At 40.7% G+C, this 23,608-nt stretch overlaps 2 protein-coding genes across 2 annotated transcripts in view; one reads left to right on the top strand and one right to left on the bottom strand.

Moving 5' to 3' along the window:
* Positions 1–378: 378 nt before the first annotated feature.
* Positions 379–23,232, top strand: LOC114651104 (nuclear factor 7, brain-like). Its single transcript, XM_028801065.2, has 6 exons — positions 379–1,127; positions 5,918–6,013; positions 12,008–12,241; positions 21,694–21,791; positions 21,937–22,052; positions 22,305–23,232. Exons 1-6 carry the CDS (start codon positions 654–656, stop codon positions 22,892–22,894), a joined length of 1,608 nt encoding a protein of 535 aa, XP_028656898.2. The 5' UTR covers positions 379–653; the 3' UTR covers positions 22,895–23,232.
* The window catches only part of LOC114651089 (carnitine O-acetyltransferase-like), a 55,786-nt gene continuing 55,183 nt past the window's right edge, over positions 23,006–23,608 (bottom strand). Inside the window, exon 14 of the mRNA XM_028801051.2 lies at positions 23,006–23,584. Coding sequence (XP_028656884.1) covers positions 23,381–23,584 — 204 coding nt within the window. The 3' untranslated portion in view covers positions 23,006–23,380. The remainder of the gene's footprint in view (positions 23,585–23,608) is intronic.

Raw genomic sequence — 23,608 nt, 5'->3', positions numbered from 1 at the left:
AACCAGAGCACTTAAAGAAAATCCATGCAGACACAGGGGAGAGCATGCAAACTCCATGCAGGGAGACCCTGGGATGTGAACCCTGGCCTCCTTACTGCAAGGCAGAGGTGCTACAAATGCACCACCATGCCACCCCAAGTTCACTGAATGTCCAGAGAATACCCCAAAGGGAGATTCTTCTTCCACCTCAAGAGATGGGGTTGCATGTGGTTTTAAAGGAAGGTTGGACCATCTCCTGTTTGGATTAATGTCACTTCCAGTTACAAAATCAGTATCTTCTAATAGGTGGGTTCTTCTGCCTATCTTAGTTGTCATCACTTGAATTATAGGTCTCTGTCCTTGCTGGAGTCAATTTCGCATCGCCTGGCTCATTAGGTCTGCAGAGGTGCCTCTGGATAGTTTTCGGGTCATCTCTGATTTACACCTTCGTTATTGGATGAGGTCCAGGCAGATCCTGTTTCTGTTTCTTTGTAATTCTGATAACCACCACGTTGCGACGGTGGCTCCACCTGGACGGATCTGCTCTCCCGGTCACCGCCCACTGGTACGCCGCGGTGTTGTTCACGGCTGCGCCAAAAATAAGGAACTTCGCGAGGCGGTCACTTGACTATCCGAAAGTGAAACTCAAAGTGGCAAAAATAAAAGATATCAAAATGGCAATGGAGTTGAACAAGCCGGCGTCACTTACCGAAGAACTCGAGTGTCCTGTGTGCCTCGACTTTTTCAGGGACCCCGTCATGCTGGAGTGCGGCCACAACATTTGCCGACCGTGCATTCTGAAGTACATGAACAGCCAACGTGCGGTTCAGTGTCCCGAATGCCGGGCCGCGGTTAATGGACCAGGAAGCCTTGTAGCCAACCGAGCCCTGAGAAACTTGGCAGACAAGGCGAGGGCGATGCAGCTAAGCGACGTTGTTCCCCAGGGCGCGAGCAAGTCCTACAGCGAGGTGCCCGCGACGGCGCCACCGATGCAGACTGAGCCCCTCTGCGCCAGGCACGGCCAGATGCTGCAACTGTACAGCGACGCCGAGCAGAGGCCGGTGTGTGGGGTGTGCGTTCAGGAGGCCCGGGCACTGGGTCTGGGCTACTCCTATAGACCAATTGCTGAAGTCGTCGCCGCCTGCAAAGTTAGTCTTTTTCTTTAATTGTTAGTGCAACCTTAACAGAGCAGGCATTGTAGGTTCAGTGGGAAGCAGGTAGAGAAATGTCTGTAAGAACAAAATGGGAAAAAAAAAACAATCTTAGGTGATCTATACTTTTATATGCAGTACTGTAGTTCAGGGCACTGTTTATACAGCTTACATCTGACTTTATTATCACTGCCAGTTTTGATTTGAATATAAAATTTGTGTTCTTGTCGTCACCTGGCCACTGCCAGTGTGGAGTCTGAATAGATAGATAGGTAGATACTTTATTAATCCCAAGGGGAAATTCACAAATTCACAAATATGGTCCTTTTGGTTCAGTGGGATTGCCTGTAACTTTCCAAATACGAGAATGTTTGGGTAATTTTTATATTCTAAGTTGGCCAATATGAATGAGAGTGTTTGGGTGTGTGATTGTGCTCAGTGGTTACGCAAACATCTGCCATAATAGATGCAAACAAACAAAATGCAAGTAATTCATCTCTCTGTATGACATTTACAGTATAACTTGTGTAATAGTATTCCCAGGGTTTTTCCACCCCTTGTTGTGTATGTACCGTTTATACGTTCCAACATGATTTCACACATTCTGTGAGTAATGCATGGTTACATTGTAGTTATTTTATGTAGTTAGTTACATAATAATTGCAGAGAACCTGTATTGTAATTTCGATGACAGTAAAATGCGGGCAACATTTAAATTTATGCATCATTTTGACAGAATCTTGATGCTTTACTGCAAACCAGTTGTAGCATTGTAATCCGTTGGTGCCATCTCAAGTAAATCAATAGGCAGCTCGGCATCCACTCACTTTTTATGTGATACAGTGAACACTTGTGGATTAATTCAGGGAAGTGCATTAAAGGATAAAGTTGGTATTTTTCCAAGTCAAAAGTTATTTCTTCTTAATAATGACATATATTAATTTGACACATGAAATTGCATTCTAAAATGAGGCATGTTTTAGGAACATTTAAAAAATAACTAGCCCCTTTGTGCGTTCTATCATGGAGCTAATGGGCGCCTGTGTCCAATTGTGAAGAAAAGCCTTAAAACTTACCAGGTATGTCCACTTTAAAGTAGCAAAGGTTTTGCTTTAAGAAAATGTGCCTTCCTCATTTGTGAGGCGAGCTAGTGACAACAAAACTAAACTGGAAATAATACATTTTATTACAGATTCTTGGTACTTTTTTTGAGGTAAGGATATGTTTCTTGCTTGCTTCCACACCTTCCAACCCACATTTCTGCAAGCCAAAGTACACGGAGATTCACTCGAAAGAGGTCCCAAATATTTTGTTGTAACTCCCTTTAGGATGAAGCAATCTGAACCAAAAAAATACGCTATATAACGTATGTGTAATCGATTGCATTACATAAGATGCTGAAATTGGTTTCCGTTTTCTGCCAGACACATTTTGATGTGGTTTCCATGTTCCTGAACGTATCGGCAAGTGTCTCGGAGGGGGAATAGCAGCAATTTCACGTTGGATGTTTTCTTTCAAATCCTCCACAGTGCGAGGCTTATTCCAATAGACTTTTCCTTTGAGCATACCCCAAAGGAAGTAGTCTGGTGGTGTCGGATCCAGCGACATTGGTGGCCAAAGCCCCTTTGAAATTACCCTGTTTTTGAAGGACGACTCAATTTCTGCCATGCTCCTTGCCAATGTGTGACACGTTGCTCCATCTTGCTTGAATTAACCTTCCGTTGACTCATGATCATCCAGTTGATTCTGACATCACTTAAACGAATTGGTGACCCAATAGGTTTGCACCATGAAGACGTGCTGCTCAATATTGTACACCACCATCCTGATGAGAAGTCGAGTGGCAGAGTGAAGGGTTACAGGTGGTATGCACCCAGAAGTTGCAAATGTAGATTAAATGTCGCAACAACTATCCGGCGCCTACCTCATTGCTCTGACGCAGGGGCCTTCCAGTTTGTCCCAAGCTCCATATACTGAGGAGTACATTGTTTTGTTCAGATTTCTTCATCCTAGCGAGAGTTACTACAGAATATTCGGGGCCTGTTTCAAATGAATCTCCCTGCATATTCTATTTGTAATCCTATTTTTGGTTCTGCAATTCTGTTTCCTCAGTGGCTTGGTATAGGGGTCCCACTGTTTTAAAAAAAAATAAAAAAAACCTTTAAACTTACTGTATATGTCAATTTTTCAAACACAAATGTTATTCGAATATTGCTCTGCATCTTGAGATTATACCAAGTAATACCAATTATCAGGAGTCTGTGCTAAATCTTATTATATTTAGTGTACTTTTGTCATCACAAGCATTCCTCAGAAACACAGAAGACATATTTTCTTAACTTGAAACCTTTGCTATTTCAAAGTGGATGTATTCAGTAAGCTTTAAGGCTTTTTTTTCCCACAGATTGGGACTCAGGTACCCAGAAGTTGCATAATAAAATTAAAAGAGCAGGCTAGTTAGTTTATAAAGTATGCTTTGCTTTAGAATTCAATTTCATGTGGCCAATTAATATATACCATGATTGTGAAGAAAAAAGTTTGACTTGAAAAATGCCAAACGTCTCTTTCAAGACAGAAGGTAGAAAACACTTCTTTTCACCAAGGGTCATGGGAACATCAAGAAAACTACCAAATCATACAGTTGAGTCAGGAAACCTTGATATTTTTTAGAGTTATATGGATTAACAGTTGGGATCATTTAGAAATTTGTTTACCAAACAAGCCTAATGAATTAAATGTTTTTTTGTTTTTGTCAAATGTCTTAAATTCTCCCTACAAATCAACTGAAATAACTGTAATAAAACTTTTATTTTTTTCTGATGTCTTTAAATTTTTAGTTGAAGCCTTTTATCCTTTGCTATCTAAATTTGCTCTGGCCCTCTGTTAACCAATAATTGGATTAATCCACTTTAAAATGGTCACATGGATCATTTTCCTCTTAATATTTTGTACAATTGCATATTAATAAAGTCGGAAACAAGTGTTGTTAAAGGCAGTCATAGCTAAAGCTTTGTAGTCGTTAATTGAAATTTCAGGAGAGGTAACTGGTCAGCATTTATGCGGACAAAATTTCAGATAGTTATTGTTTTCATGAGTTGTGGGGTCATTAATGTTGGCACTTGTGTACTAAATGGATGGCAGTGAAATCTCCCCCACGGAGCCCAACACTAGGAAACCTTAAATTTCTCTATATATTTTTTTTTATTCCAATAAATATGTTATGAATTCGTCAAAACAATTGTACATATGTATTTCTATAATATTCCAATTTCTGTAAATTTCTATACAGTGGAACCTCGGTTCACGAACGTCTCGGTACACATGCAAATCGGTTTACGACCAAAAAGTTCACCAAACTTTTGCCTCGGTTCACGACCACACACTCGGTATACGAACAAGCCAGTTTCACTTTCGGTTTGTACATGTTCAATCTCTCCCTGTGCATTTCCTGTGCAGAGAGGGAGCGCGACACACACACACACACAGGCAGCGCGAGAGAGAGACAGACGCACACACACAGGCAGCGCTAGAGAGAGAGACGCGCACACAGGCAGAGCGAGAGAGAGAGACGCGCACACAGGCAGAGCGAGAGAGAGAGACGCGCACACAGGCAGAGCGAGAGAGAGAGACGCGCACACAGGCAGAGCGAGAGAGAGAGACGCGCACACAGGCAGCGCGAGAGAGAGACGCGCACACACACAGGCAGCTCGAGAGAGACAGACGCACACACACAGGCAGCGTGAGGGAGAGACAGATGCACACACACACAGGCAGCGCGAAAGAGAGAGCTGGACGCATAAGGTAGGAAGGCAGTTAAAGAATGCACTGGGCTTGATTTTGTTTTCACTTCTGTTTACAGCGATCGGTTCGTAGTGTGCATTGTTGCAATGTTACTTTTTTGGGTGGTTTATTAAATTACGGATTTTTTCAAATGTTCATTTTTTTCCCTGTGCTTAAAACTCATTAAAAAAAATGTGTTTTGAGCCAGCGGTTGGTAGCGCTATAGCGCGAACTATTGCAGTGTTAGTTTTCTCTGTTGTTCAAGGTTTTCTCAGTGTTTATTTAATGTTTTTACATTTAGTTTACTATTACGCTGTGCATTCTATGGTTTAATTAACTATATTTGTTCTTAAAAACTTAAAAATATATATATTTACATATAGTTCGTATGGTCTGGAATGGATTAATTGTATTTACATACAATGCTATGGGGGAAATTGTTTTGGAACGAATTATGGTCGTGAACCGAGGTTCCACTGTATATTTTTTTTTATCCCAATAAATATGTTATTAATTCGTCAAAACACTTCTCTTTTCCTTTGTCATGCCGTTCGTTTAGTACACAAGTGCCTTAACATTTTGGCTATACATACAATGTCTTGGGTTCATATGTTATACCTTGTCACTGTCACGTTCCCCGAATACTCTAACACCCTAGAGACATGCACATTAGGTTTGTTGGCCCAGTTTGCACCTGCATTGGACTGATGTTCCATCCAGGCTTGGTTCCTTCTCCATAAAAAGGTTGACAAGATAGGCTGTGGCCTCCCTTGACCCTGTATTGGCTTACATGGGTATGAGAATATTGTGTCATGGTAGTACTTTTAGTTTAGAGTTCAGATATTGGCATTAGTTCATCTCTCAATAAAGACAACTTTATAAAATATCTGTATTTATTTAAAACATAATGGATGGATAATAAAAACTACAGTACTTTATACATTATGAAAAGCTATTCTATTTTATCTTCCCGGACTAAGTTTTTAACTGTTTCTCTTTTGTCACAGGCAGAAGTCAACGGTGCTTTGCAGTTTCTAGTCAAGGACAACCAAGCACTACATCATTTAGAGACTAGTCAGGTTAAAGAAATTGCAAAAGTTCAGGTATGCGCTGTTCTTGCTATTTTTGTTGTTGTTTGTGCTTTGCCAGATTTGAATAAAATGTATGAGTGGATTTTACATTTGCACATGTCTAGACAACTGTAAAGAAACCTTCAGTGAAATAAGAAGCAGAAAAAAATAAATGCTGGACTTGTCAATTGGAGGGGGGACTGACAAGTTGGTCAGAGTTCTGTGGAAAAAATGCTCATGCTATATCTGTCTCTATTATTAGATTTATGTATGGATTTATTTATTTTTATATTGTCTGATTCATTTTGTTAATATCTCCTATGTATTTTATTTTCCAAACAACCTGATGGGTGCATTAATGTAATTTTTTAATGGACAGTTTCATTTGGTTATTGTATTACAGTCAGATCTTTTAAGTGGACTCTACTTGCTGATTTTAGGATATCTGCTTGTGTTCCACAGACTCCCAGGTTTAACACTAATTTTTAAAAGTGGTTGCCAGGCTTAGCAAGCAGACGTCAACTTTTGGTTGCCAAAATTAAAACTTTCGTTGCCATTTTTAAAAGCCTATATTTGGAGTAATTAAGATGCTATACATTTTTATGTCAGCTTGTTCTACTGTACAGCATTTCAATCAAAAATGGTATCACTTATCATGTCAAAATGTCCGGCTGTATGCACATCCATTCGTTGTATCACATGGTTTGTTCATACCTAGCCTATGAAGATTGGCAGTGTATAATTCAGTTTATTGAGCAATTATTCAAAAGATTTTAAATAACGAAAACACTCCTTAATTAGCAGTTGAGGTTTAAAGTGCAGGATGGTTATTTTAAAGACTTAAGTCAAAATGCTACAGAATACATCTTTCATTTACTTAAAGTGCATTGAATTTCAGAATATAAACTTGATTTCATGTAACACTCCACACCAGCAAAATGAAAATGAAAATGAACCTCTAAAACAAGCCTAAACTACCAAAGTTTGCTTCTGTAAGCCATCTCCCGAACCCAACAAAGTTAACATTTTTTGTAGTTTTGTCATAAAACTCTACATCTCAACAGACCTATATTGTATTAATAAACACTGTAATAATACTGTAGTAATGAATACTAAGTACTAATAAATTATTAGTAGTTTAAATATGTTTAACAAAGTACGTTATGTATTTTAATAGATACGTATATATATATATATATACTTTCAGTATAGAAATTGTCATACAAACTAAAAGACGTAACAATCCTCAACATATTTTAATATAAAAAAAATCTTAACAACAGACACTTGTGCATGCCTTGTCTGGCTGCTCTCCTTCAGTTTTACATCCCATTTTCTAAAACATTCAGCAGCATTTCTCTTATTTATTCCTTTATGGTATTTCTTAAATATCAATCCTTGCATTTTGTATTGAAATGAAAATAAATCATTTTTATTACAAAATATATTACTGTATAATGAATTTATTTAACATTGTAGTACTTTGAAGAAACAATCAATATGAAGTAAATAAATGTGTGAAAACAATGCTGTTTACACTTACTGGTCACTTTATTAGATACACCTTGCTAGTACCGGGTTAGACCCCCTTTTGCCTTCAGAACTGCCATGATTCTTTGTGGCATAGGTTCAACAAGGTACTGGAAACATTCCTTAAGATGTCTGGTGTGTATTGACATGATAACATCACGCAGTTGCTGCAGATTTGTCAGCTGCACATCCATGATGCAAATCTCCGATTCCACCACATCTCAAAGATGCTCTATTGGATTGAGATCTGCTGTGAAGGCCATTTGAGTACAGTGAACTCATTGTCATGTTCAGGAAACCAATTTGAGATGATCTGAGCTTTGTGACATGGCACGTTATCCTACTGGAAGTAGCCATCAGAAGATGGGTACACTGTGGTCGTAAAGGGATGGACATGGTCAGCAAAAATATTCGGGTAGGCTATGGAATTTAAAAGATTCTTGATTATTATTAAGGGGCCCCAAAATGTGCCATGAAAATATCCCCCAGGTCATTACACTACCACTGCAAGCCCAAGCCATTGATACAAGGCAGGATGCGTCCATGCTTTCTTGTTATTGATGCCAAATTTTGACCCTTCCATCTGAATTTCCAAGAAGAAATTGAGATTTATCAGACTAGGCCAAGTTTTTCCAATCTTCTATCGTCCAATTTTGGTGTGCCAGTGTAGCATCAGTTGTCTGTTCTTCGCTGACAGGGGTGGCACCTGCTGTGGTCTCCTGCTGCTGCAGCCCTTCTGCCATAAAGTTCAACATGATGTACATTCAGAGATGCTCTTCTGCATACCTCAGTTGTAATGAGTGGTTTATTGAGTTATGTTGCTGTTCTATCAGCTCAAACCAGTCTGGCCATTCTTCTCAGACCTCTGGCCCAGACAACTGCTGCTCACTGGATATTTCCCCTTGTTTGGACCATTCTCTTTAAACCCTATAGATGGTTGTGTGAGAAAATCCCAGTAGATCAGCAGTTTCTGAAATACTCAAACCAGGCTGTCTGGCACCAACAACCATGCCATTTTCAAATTCACTTAAGTCACCTTTTTTCCTCATTCTGATGTTCAGTTTGAACTTCAGCAGGTCATATTGACCATGTCTACATGTGTAAATGTATTGAGTTGTGGCCATGTGATTGGCTGATTAGATATTTGTGTTAACAAGCAGTTGAACAGGGTGTACCTAATAAAGTAGCCAGTGAGTGTATACATGGAAGTTGTTGAGAGTCAGTGGATGCTGCAGTATACCATAACCTTAAATGTCTTTTGTAGTTCCAAATGTCTTTGCTTTGGTTCAATCGCAGTTGACTTTTTCACAGCACATGTGTGAAGATTAATGATATACTATCTGTTACATGTTAGCATGCTTCTACATAGCAGACATTGTAGTAGCCACAGGTTCTGTGGGATTTTTTTCAGCCCTTCACTTTCATCTCTCTAAACTACAGGAGACTTAACATTCTTGTTACTTGTACACCCAGCTGTTGCACGCTTTCATGGTGTCCACTTAGTACACTGGTTTTTTAACTTTCTTGACCCACATAAACGAAAGCAAGAAAATATAGTGCAGTGCACATGAGCCCAGCTTACATTTTAAGGTATCGTCCTTTCTTCTGATTACCCATAATGAGCAAAAACTGTCCATTTCTGTTACACTGCTGAAAAACCAGTGTATTGTTAAGTGGTTAACATTTTTGGCAACCAGGGGCCAAAAGGTGATTGCCAGTTATCTCAGAATGGTGTCCTAAAAGGAACCTGGTAACCATTAATGTTGAGCATTGAACTCTTCAAACTAAACCACTAAAGAAGGTTAAAATTCAATATTTTAGAGAATGTGATGGTGCTATGATCAACTTCCATGGAATTATGTAGGGGTTCCTGTTCTATGTGGTGTTTAAAAGCCCTCCCCATGTCAACCTGAGTTTTGTCTAGGTGTTTGAGTGTTATTTTCACATCTTGAAACTCTGCAGCTTGTATTAATAAATGACTTGTGAGTGAATGTAAGGACATGTGTATTTCCTCGTGCCTTTTGACTGACTGGTATCCCACTCAGCATTGGTTTTTGCATCACTTCAGATGTTACCAGCCTTCGCACAACCTTTAGAATAGGATTAATTCAGAAAATGCATGCATGTGTATATTAAGAGTAGATGGTCATCTAAAAATAAATATTTGCTTGGAAGGAGCATGTCATGCATCCATGTATTTAAGTAAACTATTTAAATCTTGGTTTTTTTTGCAGCTGAAAATGACTTGTTATCAACTGCAGTGAATTTCATTAAAATCGGGACACAAGAATTTGAGGGTCTAAACTAATGATGAGTATTTTAAATAATTTAGTGTTTAGATACTGTATCTAAATGTGATATGTGAAGGTTAAATGAGTATATAGAAAAAAGGTTTTGAGAACTACTATTTTTTTGGAAGTGAGCTCTAATACACCCTTAAGTCCAAACAGAACTGATTTCATCCTATATCTGACTAGCACCTATAAACAGTTTTGAATCCTATACCCAGTTTGAATGCTGCGGTTCAAAATATTTCACTACGTTAAAGATAATGTAGAGGATAATCATAAGTGTACAATGTGCCTAAATTGTTACACAAAAGATCTGCTTCATACAATGTACCTTTGAAGTAATTTATGATCAAAATGACCTAGCTGCAGACAGACATACTAAAGCTGTCCTTTGGTCATATCTCCTGTATCTAAGGCTCCAGAAAGTGCCGCTGCTGTGGAAAACATCCTGCATTGTTCCTGTTCCAAAGAAGGCAGGTGCCACTTCACTTAATGAGTACTGACTAGGGAAAGGTCAAACATCATGAAGACCTTTAGGTGACTGGTTTTGTACTATATGAGTCCTCTTGTGGTATATCGCCTGGACCCACTGCAGTTTGCCTATTGGACAAAGACTGTAGTGGGGGATGAAATTCTCTGTCAGTTTCACAATGCTTATTCTCACCTGGGAAAAAATTGGCAGCACTGTAAGGATTTTGCTTTTTGATTTCTCCAGTGCCTTTAGTACCATTCAGCCAGCCCTGTTAAGAGGTAACCTCAGAGATATGCAGGTGGATGAGTCTATGGTGTCTGGATAATGGACTGCCTGTTAGTCAGACTGCAATGTGTGAGGCTCAAGGACTGTGTCTCTGATACCAATGTGAGCAACACTGGAGAAGCACAAGGAACAGTCTTGTTTCATTTTCTCTTTAGCCTTTACACCTCATGCTATAAATGTAACACCAGGTCATGTCACTTGAAGAAATTCTCAGATGATTCTGCACTTATGAGATGCATTGATAAGGGAATTGAGGCAGAGTATTGGAGTCAGGTGGAGAAAGAATGGCCTGCAACAAAACATCAGTAAAACCAAAGAACTGGTTATTTTGCTTTTCCTTAGGAGACTGTATTCCCTTAATATGAGTATTGAGATCCTTCACAAATTCTACAACTCTGTGAAGGCTGGTGTCAGTTTTCTCTTGAATCACTGCAAGAGAGGCCCACCAAATCATCAAGCTAATTTAAAAGGGTGAGCTCAGTTATGAGACACTGTGGACCCCTGGAGATAGTAGTGAAGGACAGAATTAAAACAAAACTGACATCATATTTTGAACACATTGTGAACAGTGAAAACATTATGAACAATGCTACACATCCTCTCTCTGACACACCAACACTGAGTACTCTCAGCCAACAAATTATTTTGCAGAAGCGCTACTGGGACTCCTTTATACCAATGGCAATACATCTTTCCAAAACCTCAGTGTGACTAGAATTGCCAAGTCAGAAGTTTTTCTTCTTACTTTTCTTTCTTCTTTTGTCATTCTGGTGTATGTTCACACTATAGTGTGTCCATCTTGATCTATCCATCAATCTGTCAACCTTCTTTTAAAATGACAAATTTCCTCCTGGGTGCAAATAAAGTTCTATCAATCTAATTTGGATGGAGGAGAAACCCATGAGCTTTTCAGAGCAAAAAGTGAAAGAATATGTCAGGGACTGGTTGGTGAATTCTACATTTGTGCCCAAGTAAGCAAAGAAGGGCCAATAGTAAACCAGGAGGTAACTCATGGAGGGGAGTTTCAAGTAAAAGGTCCATTGTAACTCAAGCAAGAAAGTTTATTGGCAGAAATCTGCAGCCAGGGTTAAGAGAAGGGAGGGCATTTGTGTGGTACGTTTTGAAAATATTAGAGACTGAGTACCCCCCTCCCCCCCCCCATTAAGAAGCAGTAGAGCCTGCAATAAAAAGCAAAAGAGTGTAGCAATATTTTTCTGTTTCATCCCTTCCTTTGTAGTCTGTGTTCTCCCTGTACCTCCCATGTGTTTTATAAAACAAACACTCCCATTTCCTGCTTTACTCTCCAAAACATGTTGTTTAATGTTTGTAAAATTAAGAAAGCCATTTATGTAATAAAATCCATGGGTTCACCAAATACTAAATTACAATTTTTTTTTTTTTTTTTTTTGGGAGAGTCAATATACTGACAAATGCTGTTTTGGTTTGCAGGATGATACTAATCAGCTAATGCTGGAAATCGCAGCTCGTTTTTCCGAGTTGCAGGAATTTCTGAGAAGGAGAGAGGAGGAGTTGAAACGGGAATTGAAATTATCGGAAAAGAATGTTCTTGAACAAATGGAAAGAAATCTGGAAGCCATACAGAGAGCAGAGAATGATGGAAGCCAGAGAATTGCTGCACTTCAGTCAATACAGGAATCTGGTGACCCAGTCTCATTACTTAAGGTGAGAGCTTGCAAATAAGAACACATGGGTCATCCATTTAAGGAGTAGGCATGTGGTCAGACAGTTATGAGCCATTTCACTGTCTTTTTCAAAACATTATGAGAATCACTGTTTATGTGGAGTGTACCGCGTAGGTTAATACATTAGCTCTGTTGAATGAACACTGAGAGCTTCACCTTTGCTTTCAGATTCACTCTGATGGTGCACTTACTCTGTTAATTAGATATATTACTGGAGCAGAGAGAAAAATAAAATGTTGCACTTTTGCAGCTCAGTAAATTAGGGATGGACACTTGATAGTAGATGGATGGAAAAAATTATAATCAGCAGTGGCAGGTGGTGTCTTAATGCATTTTACAACATATGCAGTACAGAGAATATGCTGGCATAATGATTAGAAGCTGCAAACAGTTCAATGAAAATAAAATTATTCTTATTCTAACCCCAGACTGATTACACAAGTAATCAGACCCTTTACTTACTACTTAGTTAAAGCAGTCTTAGCAACGTTTCCAGCAACACATAACTGAATTTGGGGAATTTCATGCCATTCTATTCTGCTTTGTGCATAGGATCATTTTCTTGTTGGGGAAAGAACCATCTACCCAGTCTGAGGTTCAGAGCACTCAGAAATAGGTTTTTTATTAAAGATATCTTCGTACTTTGATTCGTTCAGGTTTCCCAGTCTAGTCTCCCAATTGCTCCTGCAAAAAAACCATGGCACAGTTTGAGGATGCCACTATTCTTCACCGCTGGAATGGCATTGCACAGGTTATGAGAGGTGCCTGGATTCTTCCAGAAATAGAGAATCTTGTTTCTCACAGTCTGAGAGTCCTTTAGGTGCATTTTTGCAAACTCCAAGTGGGCTTCCATGTGTCTTTTACTTCTCATACAGCTAAAATTGATGGAGTGTTGCAGTGATGGTATTCTTCTGGAAGTTCCTTCTATCTCCATGCAAGTTCTCTGGAGCTCAGCCAGAGTGACAATTGGGTTCTTCTTCACCTCTCTTACCAAGGAATTTCACTATCGCTCAGTTTGGCAGGATGTCCAGTTTTAGGAAAACTTGTTGTGGTTCCAGCTTCTTTAATTTAAGAGTTATGAAGTCAACTGTCCTCTTGGAAACATTCAATGCTTCAGGACTTTTTGCAGCCTTTCCCAGATCTGTGCCTCAACACAATCCTATCTCGAAGATGTGCAGGTGATTCCTTTAACCTCATGGCTTGGTTTTTGCCCTGGTGAATATTGTGAACTGTAAAACTTTCTATAGACAGATGTGTGCCTTTCACAGTCATGTCATATTAAATGAACTGACCACAGGTAGACTTCAAATAAGGTGTAGAAACTTCTGAATGATTATCAGTGGAATGGGATACCTTTGAGCCAGATTTCAATTATCATAGCAAGGGTCTGAATAATTGTGTCAATGTGATCCATCCTCTTCCGCTTATCCGAGATTGGGTCGCGGGGGCAGCAGCTTGAGCAGAGATGCCCAGACTTCCATCTCCCGGTCACTTCTTCTAGGTCTTCCAGGGGAATCCCGAGGCGTTCCCAGGCCAGCTGGGAGACATAGTCCCTCCAGCGTGTTCTGGGTCTTCCCCGGGGCCTCCTCCCGGTTAGACGTGCCCGGAACAACTCACCAGGGAGGCGTCCAGGAGCCATTCTTATCAGATGCCCAAGCCACCTCATCTGACTCCTCTCGATGCGGAGGAGCAGCAGCTGTACTCTGAGTCCATCCTGGATGACTGAGCTTCTCACCCTATCTTTAAGGGAAAGCCCAGACACCCTGCGGAGGAAACTCATTTCAGCCGCATGTATTCGCGATCTCGTTCTTTCGGTCACTACCCATAACTCATGACCATAGGTGAGGGTAGGAACATACTGTAGATTGACTGGTAAATTGAGAGCTTTGCCTTACGGCTCAGCTCCTTTTTCACCAAGACAGACCGATGCAGAGCCGGCATCACTGTGGACGCTGCACTGATCTGCCTGTCAATCTCACGCTCCATTCTTCTCTCACTAGTGAACAAGACCCTGAGATACTTGAACTCCTCCACTTTGGGCAGGATCTCACACCCAACCCTGAGAGGGCACTCCACCCTTTTCTGGCTGAGGACCATGGTCTCAAATTTGGAGGTGCTGATTCCCATCCCAGCCACTTCACACTCAGCTGTGAACCAATCCAGAGAGAGCTGAAGATCACGGTCTGATGAAGCAAACAGGACAACATCATCTGCAAAAAGCAGTGACCCAATCCTGAGTCCACCATACCGGACCCCCTCAACGCCCTGGCTGCACCTAGAAATTCTGTCCATAAAAGTTATGAACAGAATTGGTGACAAAGGGAAGCCCTGGTGGAGTCCAACTCTCACTGGAAATGAGTTTGACTTACTGCTGGCAATGCGGACCAAGCTCTGACACCGGTTGTATAGGGACCGAACAGCCCTTATCAGGGGGTCTGGTACCCCATACTCCCGGAGCACCCCCCACAGGATTGCCCAAGGGACACGGTCGAACACCTTTTCCAAGTCCACAAAACACATGTAGACTGGTTGGGCAAACTCCCATGCACCCTCCAGGACCCTACTAAGGGTGTAGAGCTGGTCCACTGTTCAGCGACCAGGACGAAAACCACACTGCTCCTCCTGAATCCGAGGTTCGACTATCTGATGGACCCTCCTCTCCAAGACCCCCGAATAGACTTTTCCAGGGTGGCTGAGGAGTGTGATCCCTCTGTAGTTGGAACACACCACCCCGGTCTGCCAATCCAGAGGCACTGTCCCCGATGTCCATGCGATGTTGCAGAGGTGTGTCAACCAAGACAGTCCTACAACATCCAGAGCCTTGAGGAACTCCGGGCATATCTCATCCACCCCCGGGGCCCTGCTACCAAGGAGTTTTTTGACCACCTCGGTGACCTCAGTCCCAGAGATGGGAGAGCCCACCTCCAAGTCCCCAGGCTCTGCTTCCTCAATGGATGGTATGTTAATGGGATTGAGGAGATCTTCGAAGTACTCCCCACAACGTCCTGAGTCAAGGTCAGCAGCACGCCATCCCCACCATATACAGTGTTGACACTGCACTGCTTCCCTTTCCTGAGACGCCAGATGGTGGACCAGAATCTCCTCGAAGCCGTCCGAAAGTCATTCTCCATGGTCTCCCCAAACTCCTCCCACGCCCGAGTTTTTGCCTCAGCAACCACTGAAGCTGCATTCCGCTTGGCATGCCGGTACCTATTAGCTGCCTCCAGAGTCCCACAGGACAAAAGGTCCTGTAGGACTCCTTCTTCAGCTTAACGGCATCCCTCACCGCCGGTGTCCACCAACAGGTTCGGGGATTGCCACCACGACAGGCACCAACTACCTTACGGCCACAGCTCCGGTCAGCCACTTCAACAATAGAGGCACGGAACATGGCCCATTCAGACTCAATGTCCCCCACCTCCCTCGGGACGTGGTTGAAGTTCTGCTGGAGGTGGGAGTTGAAGCTACTTCTGACAGGGGACTCTGCCAGACGTTCCCAGCAGATCCTCACAACACATTTGGGCCTACCAGGCCTGACCAGCATCCTCCCCCACCATCGAAGCCAACTCACCACCAGGTGGTGATCAGTTGACAGCTCTGCCCCTCTCTTCACACGAGTGTCCTAGACATGTGGCCGCAAGTCCGACGACACGACCACAAAGTCGATCATCGAACTGAGGCCTAGGGTGTCCTGGTGCCAAGTGCACATATGAACACCCCTATGCTTGAACATGGTGTTCGTTATGGACAATCCGTGACGAGCACAGAAGTTCAATAATAAAACACCACTTGGGTTCAGATCGGGGGGGCTATTCCTCCCAATCACGCCCTTCCTGGTCTCACTGTCATTGCCCACATGAACATTGAAGTCTCCCAGCAGTACGATGGAGTCAACGTGATATTTCAGTTTATTTTTGCTGTTAAGAAAGAACATCAGGGCAAGATTACAGTTTGTACATGAATATTTGGGCAAAGACCAGGGGCCTCATGTATAACGCCGTGCGTAGAACTCACACTATAACATGGCGTAAGCACAAAATCGGGATTGTGCGTACGCACAGAAAAATCCAGATGCAGGAATCTGTGCGCACGCAAAATTTCACGTTGTTCCACTACATAAATCCCGATCAGCGTGAAAAGTAACGCACGTGCACGCGCCTTCTGTCCCGCCCCAACTCCTCCCAGAATTACGCCTCTTTGAATATGCAAATCAATATAATTAGCCTTCTGTGAAAAGACAATGGGAAAAGCACAGGGGAAAATATAAGAATTTCAGCGAATACCAAGTGGAGGCAAAGGAAAAACTTACTATTTGTTGGTTTAAACAGTGGTATAATCAACAAAAGAAAGTTGATCGAGTGACAGGGTGTCGGAGAAACTCGAAAGATCGAGTTCACAAAGTCGCACAGTACCCGAAATAAAAAAGAAATCACATATCAAAGCAGACCGTCTGAGTGTCATATGAAAGCTTATTAGGGTACAGACAAAAAAAATTGGCACACAGTGGGGGGAAAAAAGCACGAAATGTCAACTTTAATCTCGAAATTTCCACTTTAATCACGTAGTTTATTTTGCCATTAAAGTAGAACATCATAAACTACATCTTAAAATCGTTTATTTTACTGGTTTCTCAAGTAGCACGTTAAATGCTTTGTTCTGTATTTGATCTTCTATGTGCTCTATGTGTGTGAATCACTACGTGCTTCCGTTCTTTCTCTTTCTCCGACAGGACACAGAATCCATTACATTCGAGATATTACAGCTCTCTGAATAATTAAAATACTGAGATGTATACGTGATATCATTTTCATGATGATAGCAATGAAAGCATGTTATTAAACATGGGAGCACGGTGGCGCAGTGATTGTTCATATCTCACGCAAGAGGCTTGCTGCGCCATGTGCGACCTTCGATGAAATAATTTATTACAGAAGTACTGTCTCTTTCAAACGTACTTTTCTTTCTCCAAATACCCAATTGCCACACAATCAGCTCTGTAATAGACGTTAAGCCATCTGTAAGCTTAGAATGCCGATTCTTCAAAACTTTTAAGGAACATTGAAATATCTTCGTAGTACATGTTTAATTATTCTATCCGTCTATCCTTCCAGTGTCGCGTCAGCACCAGCAATAATACAGCGCAAGGCAGGAGCTATCCGTGAACCAGCTATACGCTGCGGCACCGTGTCCTCACATGTTTAATTATTAACAATGCAGATTATTTAAATGAAGTTAAAGTTTTATCTGTATACTATAAGCAACATATTTTGCTGCATTTCATCTTAAAAATGATATTGTCATCATACGCGCTTTATTAAGTAGCGCAGGTTGTGCAATATTATAACTGTAGGGTAAGTTTACAGTGAGGTAATTGTACTTATAAGTACAAACAGTTCTGCAAGGAGCACTTGATGGACTGATTGAGTGCGTTTATAGTTTTTGGGATGAAACTGTTTCTGAAACGCGAGGTCCGTACAGGAAAGGCTTTGACGCTTTTTGCCGTGGTTGAGGTAGTGTGTACTTGAAACTGTATACCGATAATTCTCTTTCCGATCAGCTGCTGCTGTGATTCACACTCAGATACAGTGATATAAATACTCCGAGTGGTGCAGTGAGAGTAATATGGAAAAAGATGATCCGCAGTGGCAACCCTTAACGGGAGCAGCAAAAAGAAGAACAAGATGCAGTGAGCGTAACAATGCTAAAGCAGTTATGGTATTTGGAATACTATGGCTATTCCCTGGACCATTATATTGCTACAGGTTAATTACAATCAGATGCATTACACTAATAAACAATATGCAGTTAATTTCAGTGTATTTATAAAGCCGCGTCAGGAATGTGGAGCTAAGAAAGAAAGGATGAGCACACAGGAACAGTAGTTTGACCATTCTGTGGACCATTATATTGTTACAGGTTAATTACAATCAGATGCATTACACTAATAAACAATATGCAGTTAATTTCAGTGTATTTATAAAGCCGCGTCAGGAATGTGGATCTAAGAAAGAAAGCGTGACCACAAAGGAACAGTAGCACTGCTTTGACGCTGGGTGCCGCCAGTCTGCAAAACCGAGCGTAGGTATGAGTTACCGTGGAAATGTGCGTGGCTTTACGCCAAGTTTAGGTTTTATACATCGCAATTTGAGCGTGGAAACATTCGTACGCAACATTTCTGTGCGTTACGCACCGTTTATACATGAGGCTCCAGGACTTCTGGAAATAATGTGCACTCACCAGACAAGGCAAGGGTAGAGGTATTTGGCCATAGTACCAGAAGACATGTTTGGTTAAAACCAAAGACATTTGAAAAGAAGAATCTGATACCAACTGTAAAGCATGGTGGTGGAAATGTAATGGTTTATGGTTACTTTCCCGCAATAGAGCCTGAGCAGCTGACCATTATAGAATTCATTATAAATTCTTTTTTGTACCAAAGAATGCTTGAGAGTAATGTAAGACCATGTGTCAGAGGATTGGATCTCAATCAAAAGTCGACCTTGCAAAACAACAATGACCCTAAACATACCAGTAAATCTAGTAAGGAGTGGCTGAAAAGTGAGAAATGGAGGATTCTGGAATGGCCAGGTCAAAGTCTAGATCTGAAATCCGTGAAGATTTGGGGTTTAAAATGGACTCTGCATTCAAGGCATCTCTCAAACATTACACAGCTGAAAGAATTCATGGAGGAGTGGAAAAAACATTGTCATAGCCATTGAGACAGGTAGATGGTTATAGGAAAAGGCTACTTCAGCTTATTTTCGCCAGAGAGGACAATAGTTGCTACCAGAGTCAAGGGAAAGTCATACCTCTTCATTTTTCGTTGAATAGATTGTTGCAACTTCAAATTTTCATGTTTTACTTAATTATATCACCTTTATCTAATGATACTGTTTAAGTGAAGATGAAATCTTGATATATCCGCATTTAAAAAAAAAAAAAAAAAAGATATATATTTTATATTGTGTGTGCTTACTTTCTCACATGACTATAGGTATGCAAAACCATTCAAAGATAAAGAAAAAAAGTTGGTGCCTAAAAGCAGGGTCAATATATATGTATATATAGGGTGGTCCACAAACCAATGCAAAGAGTTGATGTTTGTAGAGCCTTTCACAAAGCTTATTTTTGTCCATTTTTGCTTACTTTTCACACCATTCTAAATAATTTATTTGTATTTTTAGTACAGGCACACTTTGCTGCAAGGATTTTAACTGGCCAAGTGATTAATATACAAAAAAAAAAATTGAAACACAACATTCTATAGTAGTAGTTGGAAGCTTCCAGAACGTTCTTGTAATAACTAACAGTTTCTGTTTTAGTCCTTTTTGTTGACAGAGTCTCAACAGAAACAAAGGAAAAGATGATGCAAAGCCTGCAGTGGCCACTTTTACCAGACATTCCTCGATGTCTTAAACTGACAAATCTGAACAGCTGAAGTTCAGGAAAACTTAAGGAAAAAAAGGTTCAGAAAATGGATTAATTAAATACAAATTAGTAAAGGATATGTTCCTGCATTTGAAGATTATTAAATCACCACTAGTTTCAGTTGTTGCAGTTAGCAGATGATGTGTACAAATGCTGTTAATTTCTTCATTGTACGAATCTCCCCACTCTTGAATCACTGCATGTCAGTTTTTGAGTAAGTGGTGCATGAAAAGCTGGGAAGCATTTCATGAATACCTTGATATCCAAGAAAGTCTGAAATTAATTTATGTGCTTCTTCATGCCTATCCAGTGTAGATTTTTATTCAACTGTGTTTATCCCTTTTAGGTCTATAAGATACAGTGGTGTGAAAAACTATTTGCCCCCTTCCTGATTTCTTATTCTTTTGCATGTTTGTCACACAAAATGTTTCTGATCATCAAACACATTTAACCATTAGTCAAATATAACACAAGTAAACACAAAATGCAGTTTGTAAATGATGGTTTTTATTATTTAGGGAGAAAAAAAAATCCAAACCTACATGGCCCTGTGTGAAAAAGTAATTGCCCCCTGAACCTAATAACTGGTTGGGCCACCCTTAGCAGCAATAACTGCAATCAAGCGTTTGCGATAACTTGCAATGAGTCTTTTACAGCGCTCTGGAGGAATTTTGGCCCACTCATCTTTGCAAAATTGTTGTAATTCAGCTTTATTTGAGGGTTTTCTAGCATGAACCGCCTTTTTAAGGTCATGCCATAGCATCTCAATTGGATTCAGGTCAGGACTTTGACTAGGCCACTCCAAAGTCTTCATTTTGTTTTTCTTCAGCCATTCAGAGGTGGATTTGCTGGTGTGTTTTGGGTCATTGTCCTGTTGCAGCACCCAAGATCGCTTCAGCTTGAGTTGACGAACAGATGGCCGGACATTCTCCTTCAGGATTTTTTGGTAGACAGTAGAATTCATGGTTCCATCTATCACAGCAAGCCTTCCAGGTCCTGAAGCAGCAAAACAACCCCAGACCATCACACTACCACCACCATATTTTACTGTTGGTATGATGTTCTTTTTCTGAAATGCTGTGTTCCTTTTACGCCAGATGTAACGGGACATTTGCCTTCCAAAAAGTTCAACTTTTGTCTCATCAGTCCACAAGGTATTTTCCCAAAAGTCTTGGCAATCATTGAGATGTTTCTTAGCAAAATTGAGACGAGCCCTAATGTTCTTTTTGCTTAACAGTGGTTTGCGTCTTGGACATCTGCCATGCAGGCCGTTTTTGCCCAGTCTCTTTCTTATGGTGGAGTCGTGAACACTGACCTTAATTGAGGCAAGTGAGGCCTGCAGTTCTTTAGACGTTGTCCTGGGGTCTTTTGTGACCTCTCGGATGAGTCGTCTCTGCGCTCTTGGGGTAATTTTGGTCGGCCGGCCACTCCTGGGAAGGTTCACCACTGTTCCATGTTTTTGCCATTTGTGGATAATGGCTCTCACTGTGGTTCGCTGGAGTCCCAAAGCTTTAGAAATGGCTTTATAACCTTTACCAGACTGATAGATCTCAATTACTTCTGTTCTCATTTGTTCCTGAATTTCTTTGGATCTTGGCATGATGTCTAGCTTTTGAGGTGCTTTTGGTCTACTTCTCCGTGTCAGGCAGCTCCTATTTAAGTGATTTCTTGATTGAAACAGGTGTGGCAGTAATCAGGCCTGGGGGTGGCTACGGAAATTGAACTCAGGTGTGATACACCACAGTTGGGTTATTTTTTAACAAGGGGGCAATTACTTTTTCACACAGGGCCATGTAGGTTTGGATTTTTTTTCTCCCTAAATAATAAAAACCATCATTTAAAAACTGCATTTTGTGTTTACTTGTGTTATATTTGACTAATGGTTAAATGTGTTTGATGATCAGAAACATTTTGTGTGACAAACATGCAAAAGAATAAGAAATCAGGAAGGGGGCAAATAGTTTTTCACACCACTGTATATATATTATTTTTCTGTCTTCACAGTGGTGGACTAATACAGGATACCCCCTCATTGAAAATATGAAACAACCATCTTCTCCACCTGCAGAGACAGATGACTGGGAAATTGTGTCTACATCCGGGTCAGTATGCCAGTACACTCTCTCCCTGGTACACCAGTCTATATAAAATATTGGTATCTGGATTATCAAGACCAAAACAGTGTTTAGCACTAGAGTATGTGTATAAAATATGTATATAAAATATGTAATATTTTCATCCCTTTAGATATAAATCGCAAGTTAAAGATCTTGGTCTGCACCCTGGCTCTGTATCTCTTGGCCCCATCGAGACTCATTTGCAGTTCTTTGTATGGAAAGAAATGCTAAAGGTCATCAAAACAGGTTTGTATGTTGTTTTTTTTTTTTCATTCCAGTTCCAGGTTCTGATAAAATTCTACTAGTATTGTTTCAACACAAACCAGAATAACACCTTTGGAACAATTAGCTTTTTATAATACATTAGAGTAACTGTTCTCCCAGGAGTAGGGTCCAGGTTTTTATGTGAACTGAACGAGTGGTAGCACACTAGAATTCGTAATGTTATGGGAGGCAAAAAATTCAGTGAGAAACCTTCTGTTTATTACTTTTGCACAGTTCCCCAACGTCTCACATTGGAAGACTGCAGTGGAAACTGGCTAAAGATTTCAAGGGATGGATGCAGTGTGAGACAGTATGACCAGCGGCTACCAAACCAGGAGAACCAAACTCAGTGCAGTACTTCACCTCCTTTCTGTGAGGCAGCTTTTGATGTGAATCTGCATGCTACTTCAAGTGACAAATTCTCAAGTGGGAAACACTATTGGGAAGTGGAGGTTGGTGGGAAGAGTGACTGGGCACTTGGAGTTAAGTTAGAGAAGGTCACTGAGAAGAATAGCAAATGGTACAAAAAACTGTTTAATTTGATTTCCCCTTATTATTATGTGTTGTTGGCATTCACAAAAGACAAAAACTACCATATCAAGGCCATGTCTACAGACATTCCTGTCGTACCAGCTGGCCGGCCTCGAAAGGTGGGAGTACACCTGGACTGTGATAAAGCCACCATCACTTTTTACAATGCAGATGACATGTCACTTATTTACACATATGATATTGGGTATATCCAGAGTGCTTTAGCTTATTTCAATCCAGGGCCCTATTGTCATGGCCGAAACACAGAACCCCTGAAAGTGTGCTGGTATTAACTAATTGCAGCCATTTTGCAGTCTTAAGGGTCTGATTTGCTTGCTCTTATGTGCATCTTTATGGAGTTTTCACTGTGATTTCACCCTTTAAAAATTACTACACTAACATATATTCCTGTTGTTTTTATTATTTGCTTAATACACATACTTTTCATATTAAAAGATCACATACAGTAATAAATGTGTCGTTGGTAATTCATTCTGCAAAAATAGGACATACCCAATACTTACCTAATTACTTTATCCTTTTTAGCAAAAGACTATTATGTAAAAGACCATTAAGAAAACCCTGATGACTTCCTCTGTGACTCAGTCCTTTTACTTCTACCTTTTAAACATGGAATGAGCAAAAACAAAACCAGTGGAATAGAGTTTTATTTTTAAAAAAGTGAAGTGCAAGAGACACTGCTTTTATCTCAACTGTATGATCTGAATGTACAATAACAGTTGAACTGAGGCAATTTCCAAATTTTTTTCTTCAGAGCATTAGTCATGTCCTGCCAGCAGCTGGTGCATATCTACAAGTGCCCCCTCCAGATAACGAGCCAGCTTGTCAGCATTGGTCTCATCGCAGCAATTAAAAGCAGACACCGAAAAATTAATGTGCTCGGGCAATGGATTGTAGCAAACGGCATATCCATCTGGGACCAAAGGGCCAAAGCACATCACACAGTCTGTACGAGATGGGACCTGTGAACAGAAAATTCTTGTTTT

Source organism: Erpetoichthys calabaricus, chromosome 1 (assembly GCF_900747795.2).
Source record: "Erpetoichthys calabaricus chromosome 1, fErpCal1.3, whole genome shotgun sequence".
Classification (NCBI taxonomy): Eukaryota; Metazoa; Chordata; class Cladistia; order Polypteriformes; family Polypteridae; genus Erpetoichthys; species Erpetoichthys calabaricus.
Note: the sequence above shows the minus strand (reverse complement) of the source record. Positions and strands in the feature narration are given on the sequence as shown.